Source organism: Pezoporus occidentalis, unplaced genomic scaffold (genome assembly GCF_034315485.1).
Source record: "Pezoporus occidentalis ecotype Australia unplaced genomic scaffold, CSIRO_AGI_Poc_V1 ctg284, whole genome shotgun sequence".
NCBI classification, from domain to species: Eukaryota; Metazoa; Chordata; class Aves; order Psittaciformes; family Psittacidae; genus Pezoporus; species Pezoporus occidentalis.
The window spans coordinates 232,330-244,421 of NW_026914763.1; the positions used below are offsets into that span (position 1 = coordinate 232,330).

The 12,092-nt window shown below is 43.7% G+C and overlaps 1 protein-coding gene across 2 annotated transcripts in view; it reads right to left on the reverse strand.

Moving 5' to 3' along the window:
- IFT81 (intraflagellar transport 81) overlaps nucleotides 1–2,856 on the reverse strand; it is a 41,223-nt gene extending 38,367 nt beyond the window's left edge. Inside the window, exons 1-3 of one of the 2 annotated variants that reach the window (XM_062625903.1) lie at nucleotides 2,405–2,856; nucleotides 1,537–1,640; nucleotides 744–924 (exon numbers count right to left, since the gene is read on the reverse strand). In XM_062625903.1, coding sequence (XP_062481887.1) covers nucleotides 744–924; nucleotides 1,537–1,640; nucleotides 2,405–2,548 — 429 coding nt within the window. In that variant the 5' untranslated portion in view covers nucleotides 2,549–2,856. The remainder of the gene's footprint in view (nucleotides 1–743; nucleotides 925–1,536; nucleotides 1,641–2,404) is intronic. The other variant, XM_062625902.1, reaches the window with a different exon arrangement.
- Between the last annotated feature and the right edge of the window lie 9,236 nt (nucleotides 2,857–12,092).

The following is a 12,092-nucleotide window of genomic DNA, read 5'->3' on the forward strand; positions in this document are numbered from 1 at the left end:
CAAGTTACCTGCTACAAACATTCAAAACCGCTGTGATTTTGCACTATACATAGCAAAAGGCTGAGAAAACTGGATAAAAATTAAGTTAATATGTACCTCAGATAATACAGATCTAAACCCATAACTTTGGTTCACTTTTAAGCTTTACATTTCAAACCCACCCAGTCTGACTATCTAAAATCAACATTTAATGCTCACAAAAGAAGTGGGAACATAATGAGCTGGAATGTCAAGCCAGGAAGAAGCAATAATTTTACTTATTCACAAAAAAAAAATAAGGTTGAAGCAGAAGCGGGATAAGGCTAATACAAATATTAAGGTCTAAAGAAAATTGACTATTAGGAGACACTGGCTTTTGGTCCTGACATTTTCTGCACTAGTTTAAAGTGGTAATTTATGAAGGTAAAAGCATTCATTTCATAGTCCATGGGGGGGGGGGGGGGGGGAAGTGTTTAAAAATTAAGAAATAATAATCTACCTTGGCCAGCATGGCTGTGAACATTATTTAGCACCAAGTACTTAATGGGCTTAAAACTTTTCAATTTGATGCTGCCTATTAATATGCAATTTCAGGGTTATTGGAAGAAAGATGGTCAAGACATATACTTCTCATCACAAATCTTTGCTCATCCTTGATTCCAACATGCTTTTAATATACCTCACTTGAACACGTATCTCAGCAGTAACTCTTCCTGTTGGCACTTGAATTAACACAAGATGTTGGCATTCATGAAAAATGGTACCTGTTTGTTGATGTCAGCCACAGTATCATCATGCAGAAATTCCGCTGGCACTTCCAGTTTTACCAAGAAACGTGCCAGGTAAGCTCTCTTCTTGAGTTCATTGGTCCTCTGAAGAAGCCAGTGTAGGAGAGGATGAATTACAGGTTTGCTTCCAGTCACTAACCCTTGGCGAAATGCACTCCTATAGGAAAACAACAAAAAGAAAATACCTCCAAGTAAAGAGCAATGGCTTGGAACAAACAATTTGCAGTATTTTGATGTTCCTCCTCCACTTGCCTAATGATTTCTTAATGGTGTTAAAAAACAAAACCTTCATGATGCCAATTTGCTATTTATGATCTCAATTCTGCTACCCTGAGACAGATAAAACCCCCATAACACATCAGAAGGTTAAAGCCGGCCACCATGACTCTTCCTTTTCTGCTATATTCTTCAGGAATAAAGGGGAAGAGTGTGGGTTTTCTGGGTTACAGCCAAGCGCAGGAGGGTGCAATCCAGCCTCGGACGGCTGGTCCGAAGGGGATGGATGGGGAAGGGAGTGCCCCTGCCAGTCATGGGGCACCCTCTCCTGGCTTGCTCCGCAATAGCAGCCGCTGCAGCATGGCCCGAGGGGCAGTCTTGGCTGGCAACCCCTATAGCTCACCCTATAGGGAAAACGGACAGGCTGTCCTCAAGGCATTACGTGTACCCACCCGGGCGGTCGAGATCAAAAATACACCCAACTATTGAATTCAAGGTCCGTATAAACTGTGAAAGATGTTTTACTGTGGTTTGTAGGCGAATAGATACTTACAAGTCCGATACACTTCCTGGAGGTTTGTATTTAAGGATACCAAGAAGATTCAACATCCTTTTAGCCGTTTGTTCAGGCAGCTCCTCTCTAATATCAACAGCATGCTGGATGGTTTAAAAAGAAAATTAATTACCCACCATTTGTCCAAGTCATGTTAATTAAGTAGCAACACTAAAAGAATTCATCCATTCATCGTATGTCAATGAAGTGAGATACTCCATTACAGAACATCATTTTTAGCACTGAACTTCAGTTCTCTTCTAACGAATTTAATTCAGGTGAATTTACTCTAGGAATACATTCTGCCTGCTCATGGGACCTCGTCTATGCAGACAAAACAATCACTGCCACCAAAGAAGCCAGATATCCAAGCACACCAAGGCACATGTATCTGCACTCCAGATGTATGAACGATCCCTTCTATCTTACATGGTTTTGGTAACCTCAGAGGAGAGGGATTCAATATCTACTGCAACAGCTAATTGATGGTTCAGTTCTTGGCCAGTTGTGCAAGACACAGCCTGACATCTAACTTAAGAACACAGCAGTTGGCAGTATGAACGCAGTTAAGAGCTGTAGCCTGATTCCCAAGGAAAAATACACAGTCATCACTCTCCAGAGGACAGGCATCCAATATCCCTGGCCCAGGAAATACTGCTGGTTTGCCAAAACACTTAGATGTATAGACAGGAAGGATTCTTGCCAGGCACATTTATTTCCAGGAAGCTCCATACAAGCTATATTGGTAAATCAAACATGCCACAAGATTATGCAGAGCCAGACCTAAATAAAAGCAGATTTCTGTGTCAACCCCATTTGAGATGTCCACAACTATGCAGGCCTGAGCACCTCTGATTGCCTTCCTTACCTTTGGGTCAATCTCTCCCAGAACATCAGTGAGCAGCTGCAACAGCTGCGTTGACCCTAAGGAGTCAAACGTGATTAAATTGTAGTTCTTCCTGAAGGGCTCCTGATTGAGCTTCTCAACAATGAACTGGATTTGGTCACTCATTATCGTGTCCTGGAACAAAAACCTCTGCAGAAGAGCTCTGAGGAGGCCTCAGCAAGGTGCTGCCGGGAGGGTGAAGGCACCACCTCAGCGAGGCCCGCAGGTGGTGAGCTGGCACCAGGCTCGGCGGGGCACGACCCGGCCGCTCCCTCACTGCCCCTACAGCCTTCGAAGGACGGTCCGGGCCCCTCACACAGACTGTGGGGGGTCAGCGGGGCCCAGGTCCGGCGGCAGGGCCCTGAGGCACCGGGGCGGCCGCGGCCTCGTCCTCCGGTTACCTTGGTAACGGTTGCCAGGGCGGTGGCGTCACTTCCGGCGTGCCTCTATCAGAGCGGCGGGAAAATGGAAGGCGGGGGAAGAGTGAGGGGGTGTCAGCGCATGCGCAGAGCGGCGGGGCGCGGTGAGGCGGTGCCGGGCTGAGGAGAGGCGCGGCCGCCGCGGCGGGAGGGGCAGGGCCGGGCCGGACATCGGTGATGGAGGGCGGGTTCTCGCCTTCCAGCTTGTGCCGCTGTTCCTCGCACCCCAGGGGAGGTAAGGCGGAGCAGGCCGCACTGTGAGGCCTCCCGGCTGCGCCGCTTTGCCAGCCCGGTGGGGCTCTGGGAAGCTCAGTCCCCGCCTCAACACACGCTTTTCCCTCCGTGAATTAGGCAGGAATTGGGATTTCCTCCTCGTTTCCAGACCGGAGCGGCCCTGCCTGTGCCGTGGGGTGTAGCCCCAGCGCCATTCCTAACAGGGGTTTAGCACTGGGGTCCTGTCCGTGCTGTGTGGGAGGCGTGGCTGTGGGTGATGCTGGGGTGTGTGCTCCGTAGGGCAAGTCTCTTGTGGGGCTTCTTCACAGCACAAGTGCTCTTGATGCAAGGAACAGCAGAAATAGTTTTGAGATTCACCCTCTCCAGTATATACTTAGCTCTGCGGTTTCTTCAGAGGGAGGCTGTTGTCGCATGTGTAGGAGATGTACAAACAGATTGATGCAGTTACCCAATTAAGGCTTCTGGCAGTCTTTGACAGCATAATGAGATGTCAAGTGTGGCTGATACATCCATCAGGTGAATGGTTACTTCATTGCTTTGAAATGGGAAAATGTTTGGAGGATGCCGGTCCTGTGCTGAAGCTTCATCAGGGCAAATGGCAAACTTATGTCCTTGGGGTTGAGCATCAGTTGTCAGCGTGCCTCAAAGTAGCAATAAGTATGTAGTGTGAGCTATGCTAAATGTGAGGCAGGGACAGGAGCTTCCAACACACCAAACAGTCAGAAATAGGCTATATATTAAAGTGAATATTGTTTATGAAATGGGTATCTCGCGATCAGCAAGCTTTTCTGTTTCAGATCCTTCAAACCCCATGCTTAGACCTTAAATAGGTGGATTTTGGAGCCTTTGCTATTGCAATTAGCTTCTTGGATAGTCTCAGAATCCCATGTGATTCCACAGATGATGGATTAAAATATGCAGTGAGTCATATTAAATTGGTGCCAATTGAAATGCACAGGTTGTAAATCACTGCAGAATTTGACTCAGTAAATAGCAATCATAAATGTAGTACTTTGCAATTCTAAGCACTGCGTCTATCTTAGGTTAGCTCCTTTTCTTTTCTTTCCGAGGAACAGAAAATGCCCCATAAAATAGTGATTTACTGGTTTTAATGGGAAGCCTGCATTGGTGTCCTAGCTTTTGACTGGCTAAACTAAGTTACAGAGGGGATGGATGGGTTGCTTGTGATTGTGCATGAAAGCTGTGGCAGAGCCAGGAACATAATCCAGATCTCCTGACTCCTGCATTTGAACTTTAAAACCAGATCATGTTTCCTTTGTGCTTTCAGGCTGTATTCTGACCTTTAGGAATTGTATTTACCTACAAGTTCCCAGAAGAGATCTGCTTTCCTTTGGCATGTTTTCCAGATATCAGTTACACTTTTCTTCTGATGAGTACTTTGAGCGTGTGGAATACACACAGGGAGAAACAAAAATGGTGTTTCTTGTGGGTGCTCTGGGCCAGGTCTGCTTTAATAGGTAGTAGGGACCACTTCAGGCTAGAGAAACACTGTTTCTGTAGATACTCATACACATCCTTTCTTCTGACTTTGGTGCGGAGTAGAGAGCAGTTGTGCCTGCGGTGCTGAGGATGAAGAGGGCTGTGTGCTGGGTACAGTGGGAGGGTGCTGCTCAAACAGTCTCTTTTACATCACACTGTTTCAGTCCCCACGCCTAAGAAGCAAAGGACCATTCCCCTTCTTCTCATGTCTCTGTGGCATTAAAGAGGCAACAGATAAACAAGAGAAAGGATGTCTGAAAACTTTAGAAAACACCAAGATAAGAAGAAAAAATGATGGTGAAATTGTTTAGCTTTGTCATGGTGGAAACCCATGAAGTCTGATTGTCCTGACTCATGGGGAAGGAGACCTCTGTGACCAAACACCATTAGAACTAGACTGCCTGAGCTCTGGCTTGCTTTCCTATTTGAAAGCTCAAGTGATTGAAGGCAGGAGCAAAACCATATGTTGGAGGTCAGTTCTATGGGACTTCCCCACTTGGGGAAAGTATCAGGGATCCTCTCTTGTCCTTAAAGTTTTATGTTTTCATGATCCTTTCCTCTAACAGTTTTGTGCTATTCAAAGCAGCCACACTGTTAGCCCAGGCTGCCTGCCTACTACTGCTTGATACTTAAAGTCTCTAGTGGTGTCTGAATTTTCATACTGTCTAAAAAGAAAATGAAGGCTAAGCTCCACATCTTGACCTCTGTATCACAACAGAATCTTCACAGGCATGAAAGAGATGATAGTTTCAGTGCAGCCCTGGGTAAATATTACAGGAAGTAGCTGAGATATTTGTTTGATGCTTAACTGGTCTTAAGTTATCTTAGCTGGGGCAATGCAGTAGCTGGATCAAGTCTTGCAGAGTCAAAGTGTTCATATATATTTGTTGTGTATTTTTCCAAATTCCCAAGTTAATTTGCATGGAGAGTGATATAGGATTTCAAGCAGTTTCCTGATGACGTGAGACTTATTATCACAGTTCAGCCCTAGAGTTCCATCCAGTTCTCTGGATAGGGTTTATGTTTCCTATTGCTTACGAAAGGCTTATGGAAGCTGCTAATTGAAAAGGGATCATGCAGAGGTGACATGTGGAAGGAAGGGAATGGAGCCTGCAAATAAACTATCTGGAGCTCTTTAGATCTGCAGGCTTGGCTTCATTGCTCCCTCCTGACTTTCTCCTCCCTTTATAGCTACTGCTGTGTGGATGACTGCCTTGCAAAACTGAGAGAGCTTGGCCATAGAGGCAGCAAATCAGAGTGGAACGAAACCTGAGCAAATCCAAATCATGCTCCATGAGCAAAGAGAGCTCACCTTATATGGGAACATCAAGGGCAAGAAGAGGAATATGTCTCGATGAGCTGCTGAGGTCAGATCCCAGACAGAGGAAGGATGTTACTGTGAAAACAAGAGTGTTTAGGAAGAGAAGGCAACACTTATTCCTGCTTTTCTTCTACAATCTGAGCCATCTTGTTTGTCTCTCTTATTATAAATAGTGCTATGTGTATGTACACATAATAGTAAGTCTGACTGTTCTATTAAAAATCAATTTCTCTGTGGCTCTTCTAGCAGCAAAATGCATCCCATGTTTCTAGTTCTCACTTGCAGCTTTTTCAGTTCTTATTCTGTAGCAGGATTTTTCTTGCTGAAGTGGCACTGATACCAAGCCAGCAGTGTGGACTGTGATGAGCAAAAGCCTAAGGACCTTGTTTCTGTTTGCTAAAGCATTTAAGACAATGCCAACATCAAGAAGCCTGTCTGGTTCTGAGTGTCTTGCCATGACTACAGCCATAGGTAGCATCTTGGATGATTTAAAATACTAAAGGATTGGAAGAAAAACATTAGATCTTTGTTGTAGGGTTTGTGTATTTTGTGCTGTGTGTGGGTCTTCTGCTGCAAGACCCTGGTCCTTTTAATCTGGGTCTAATGGACTCTGAGCTAATACTCTTGTCTTTCAGACTCTGAGCCTGAGATTTACAGGTTCCACCTTAACAGCTCTGCATCTTTACAGCTTCACCTCCTGTGTTTTCAGTGTGGATGGTGGCCTCACAAATGCTTCTTGATCCCCTGGACCAGATACCAATGTTGGTTTGCAGCACACTGACCAGGTCTGGCTTGTGCATGGCTCTGTGTAGTTGAAGAGGCTGCAGCCAAAGTATGTGCCATGCCTTGGCTCTGCTAAGAGAAGTAGTGACTTTGTCACTCCCTTGTAATCCCATGACCTGATACAAAACCGATTTAAGAGCAAATAGCACAGTGTCGCATGCAATGTGAGATAAGAAACTGGAGATTTCTGTGGCCATTGGTGACCCAAAAGCTTGCTTTACCATTGCCTTCCATGGCCATTGTCAGCCCTGTGAAGTGGGTGCTGCATGTGTCTTTCCAGTCCAGAACTGCATTACACTTTCTTTGCACTAGTGCGTTACATTTTCTTTGCACTGGTGCAAAGTGTTGGGTGGTGGAGAGTCAGGCTTAGAAGGAGATCAGCGTGATGCTGGCTTCCATCCATTTATCTTCATCTCTGCAATTGTCCCGGGGTTACTTCAGACTGGCAAAGTCTGGTAGTACTTAGAAGAGATGATGCCACCAGCAGAAGGTGACAGGAACAGTGCTGAACACTCAGCTCTGGAGCTCCAGGGGGAATTACAGTGGTTTCTCTGTGAGCAGACTGAAGGATGTGGCTCTTTGGGCAGTTACTGATTCCATAAGGCCTGAGCAAATGTATTGGGGGTTGTCTGGTTACAGCTTGGCTTTCAGCACTTTGAGTTTTGTGGCAGCAAACAGGATCATTGATCTGGTATTAGACCATTCCTGGAAGGTGGATGTGGTTGTGGGAACATTGTGGTAAGAGTGTGGCATAGAATGTTATCTAACAAGGCGGAGTTGCTTGGGCAGAGTTAACTAAGCTTCCTCTAAAAAACACTTGCAGTTTTGTTTCTTGTCTGAAAACCCAAAATAACTCCATGGAATAATCTCAGATTTACACCAGTGCTTCTGAGATTAGAACCTGCTCTGTGGAGTCTCCTATTCAGGATCAGATGAAATGGCCACTCAGGCCTTGCACTAGCTTTCAGGAACAATAAGATGTTTTAGGAATATGCAATAATTGATTGCTTCTAAAGGGCATATTTTCCTCTTTGCTGCCAAACTAGGCCTGTTCTCTGTGATAAGTGTTTGCTGAACAAAGTCTGCTGAAGTTCATGAAGTTGGTTTCATTCTCATGGGAGGGCAGCAAGCCAGGACATTGAGAGCAGTGATCCCAATCTCACGCAGAATCAAGTCTGCAGGAAATTCAAGTTGCCTTACTAAGGTACTATACCCACCTACTGCTGCTCAGAGCTGCCAGTTTCCAACAACATGGTTATCCCAAAGAGCTGTTCTCCAGGAGGAAAAGACTCATCATAATAGAGGATATAAATAAAGGAACATTGATCAGCTGCTTTGTATTTCTGTTCTCCAGATACTATTTTATCTCCCTTCAGAACAGTCTGTTGTCAAACTGAAATGGTGCTAGCTCTTATGGCTTGTTTTTCAAAGCAAACCTTTTATATCACTTTTATGTAATGTAGAAAGTATCTTCTGAACATACAGTGGGCTTTCAAAGTTGACAGTGCTTTCATGAGTTAGATGAGCTCTATGGCTTTCCTGTCAGCTTAAAAACAGAGGCATCCTTCCTTCTTTTATTAACACATTCAATTCATGGGAAAGTAAAAATGTTAGGCCAAGGTTTTTTGAAGCAGTCAGCATGAAGCACAAACCCAGTCACTCTGGAAAGCTAAGGACTAAGTATTTTAAGCTTTCTTAAAAAAAAAAACCCATGGAGAGGATGTTACAGTTTGGGATAGAAGTCCAAGTCTAGGCACGTAACATCTCAACATGGGTGAAAGTATTGGCATGACATCAAGCCCTGTTGCAGTTAATTTGTGTTTCACAAATGGCATCTGAGGAGCCAGGATGTCACCTCAGGTTGCCTGTATCATTTAGGATGGGAAAATAGAAATTCTCTTGTTGCGTATATCAGTTTGCTTCTGACAAAACCAAAAGTTGCAGAAGTGAAACCAAGGGACTTTGGTCCAGCTGGTGCAGGTGTCTCACTCAGAAAGGCTCTCAGTCACTTGAAAATGTCCATCTGACTTTTATATTGCAGGGCATTTTATCCTAGAATGATAGAAAGAAGCTGACCTGGTTTATCATTGCGGACTTACTTGTCCATTCTGTTTTATTTGACAGTTGTATTGTCATCACTTGCAGACTCCATAGGAGATAGATGAAATTAACAGCTGGATTTGCACTAGTGCAAGAGGAGTTGCTTACACAAAGGACAGGATCTGGGATACAGCAGAATACACCAATGCAGGCAAGTCTTAATGTCAGTCCAGTATCAACTTCCATTGATACATCTGGTTGCTTTCCTGACATGTCTCTAATCTTATTTAGCGTGATTACATTACACTGGAGTCACCAATGTCTAAAGCCAAGTCTTCCATTCCTCCTTTTTTCCTGTCTGAGCCAGGTAGAATGTGGATGTCTGTCATGGGGAGTTAGAGCAGAAGCAGCCTTCTTGTCCTTCCTGGTGATGTTGACTTTCACTGGCAAAAGTATGGGACTGTTAATAAATAAAGAATTAAATATTCCACTATTATTGTGCTTCATAATATAGAAGAGAGTGTGAAAAATGGGAAAAGGCAGAAATAATAAAGGAAAATATTATTGTAGGCAAGGAAAGGGCTTTTTCCTATTTTTGCAGGTAGCTGAGCCTTTATATCCAAAAAGCCAAATAATTAGTAAGGATTATACCTGCTCTGCAGTGTTATTTTCTCTTATTATTTGGTACTTTTACATTGCAGCTGAGTAAGACTTCTTACATAGGTATGAGAGATATTTATATTGCTCTATTATGTAATTATCACATTCCCTGGTAAAGACCAAACACTCACAGAAAATGTTGATTTCTAGGAGTGCAAAAAGAATTAAGGTTTTCTGCCCACCTTTATATCCTTGTTTTAGTCACTCACATTTACATAAACTTTTGACCGAAACAGTTGGTTTCTGAGTCTATTCCAAGACTCAGATATGTAACTGCATGTAAAACTGTGAAGGAAATTACTTCACCCTCAGCCCAAATAACGACAAGCACTGTTGGTTGACCCAAGCCAATGGCTGAATAAGGATTGATGAGGTGTGGCAGGACCATGGTTTAGGTAGTTCTTACAGCTTCCTCCTATAGAAAGCTGTAACAGTCTGAAATGTCAAGCCCCCTGTCTTACATTTGAGGGAGGAATCCACTGATGTCTTGAAACTGTCTATAATTAGTGAAAAATTCTTGTCTTTGCTAAGTAAGAGCTTGTTTCTCTACAGGAATTCCATCAGGAAGATGTGTGAATTATGATGATACTGTTAAAACCTGTGAGGTCAGGGCATGGTGCCCTGTGGAATCCCTGGGAAACACCTCTGGGTAAGTGCAATCTGCATTTATTTTATGTCAAAAGAAGGATTTATTTTGACAAAGTCATGATATTTTAGGATAATCCCTTTGCCTAGGCACATATAAATCTCATGTACATAAAGCAGCTATTTCCTTCACAGCCATACTGTTAACACTCATAATATCTAAGTAAATTACTTCTAACAATCTGTCCTGCTGTATGATTCTGCAGTGAAGTCATAGCTTCCCTGATACACTTTGTATCATCATGCAGCTGCCATATAAACAGTTTTAGATGTCACAGGCTCCTCTTGAATTCACTAGAGGCATTTGGCTCGTTAACTCAAATGTCAAGGAAAATGCATCAATGTAAGATGGGTTTAATCAGGGATAGAAAGAAAAAGTTCCCTAACTTGGGGTTTCCTCTGCAAGGCTTAAGGCTTTATAGTGTAGAAGTTCTTTGTGGGCTCAATTCTCACAGTGAGGTTGCTTCCTCCTCCCAGAACAGTAGGGGTAGGTTGGTTGTCTGCACATTGTGCTGCAGCTAGTGTTTGGGGATCCATGTCAGGCTGAAGAACAAACAGTCTCTCTGTCCGCTCTAGGTAGATGATGAAAACCTCAGTGCTGGCAATCTGTAGCAGTGAGCTGGAGAAAACTCTAGGAAAAGGGCTCCATGGAACAATGCTGCTGTGACCTAGGAAGAAGGGTGCAGGGGCCTCATAGCCATCTTTTTTTGTAACCCTGTGACCGTACAGTGTTCTAAGATGAAAATGTTCTATTTCTATTCTGTACCAGCCAAAGCATGAAAAAGCCTATACAGGATTTGATTTCAATTGAAATGATGCAAATTATCCTCTAAGAGAGCAAATGAAGCAGCTTTGAAGTATATGTGCAAGAAACTAGGTCAATTATCACTTCTATTAACTCATTCCTTTTAAAAGGTACAAGCATGATTCTATGCATGTATCCCATCTTTTCCCTAATTCGGGTTTTTTTGCAGAGACTGAGCAGTTTTTCCACTGCCAGGTCCCTTCCAGAGCCCACAATGCCTCCTGCAGCTCCTTCTGCTGGCTTTTCTTCAGGTCTTTGAAAGAATTGCCATTCTTGTCTCCTGTAGACAGAGTTGGGATCTGAAAAAGGCTTTGTCCAACAACAGGAAGGCTGTAATTGTTCATACAGCATCCGGGGAAGATATGCACGAGCTTCCTGAGTTAATGAAATCCTAGGGTTCTTTGTGAAGTTTCAGTGACTGCCAGTCAGTTTTAAATGTCACACTGTGTGGGCTCACTGCTGTGGAAGTTACAGAGGGAATTTTGCCTTTAATTACATGGCACAGTTGACACATTCTGTCTTGTTTTGTGACCTTCCTCTGAGGTGCCAGGAGTCGGTCACTACCAGGGACCAAAAACAATGGTTGAGAGGTTCGATCCAAACCTCTGATGTATAAAGTTCCTTCACAAGTTCCATTGGCAAGGTTAAAATAAGGAATCACTAAAAAGCAAAGTTGCGTGTTTGTTTTCTGCCAGAACAATACCTAAGACCAAGGTCAGAGCCCAGGAAGCTTTGCTGTCTGGTTGAGATACTGAGGTAGCAGTGTTGGGCTTTGGTTACACCCATGATTGTCTTTATTGTCCAAATGCCTTTGAAAGGTAAGTTTCATGAGCTATATAGGAGGCCCCCTTTTCCTTCCTCTTAGTTATGGCAGGAGCTGAACAAAGCCATTGCATGTTAGCAAGAAGACTGATTATTCATTTCTGCCTGAGGCTGGGCACAGTTGTTGGATTATCTGGCTGAAGGACAGTTCTTTACAGCACCTTTTTCAGAAGAGCTTTGGATCAGATTCCAGATGTTTTCCAGCAGAAGAATTATGGACAGTTTCACATTATCGGTTCATTCATTTTCAGTTCTTTAAAAATTAAAATGTTATTAATGTCTTGACTGTTACACACTGAGACTCATCAGTGACTTTCGTGTCATCCACAAATGTTAATTTGGTTTGCAGTCAAGTCTCATTCGTTGCCGTGGTTTAGAAGACACTCATGAGCAGTCCCTCATGGAAGCTACGTGTCATCCAGCTAATGTATTTCTTGTCAT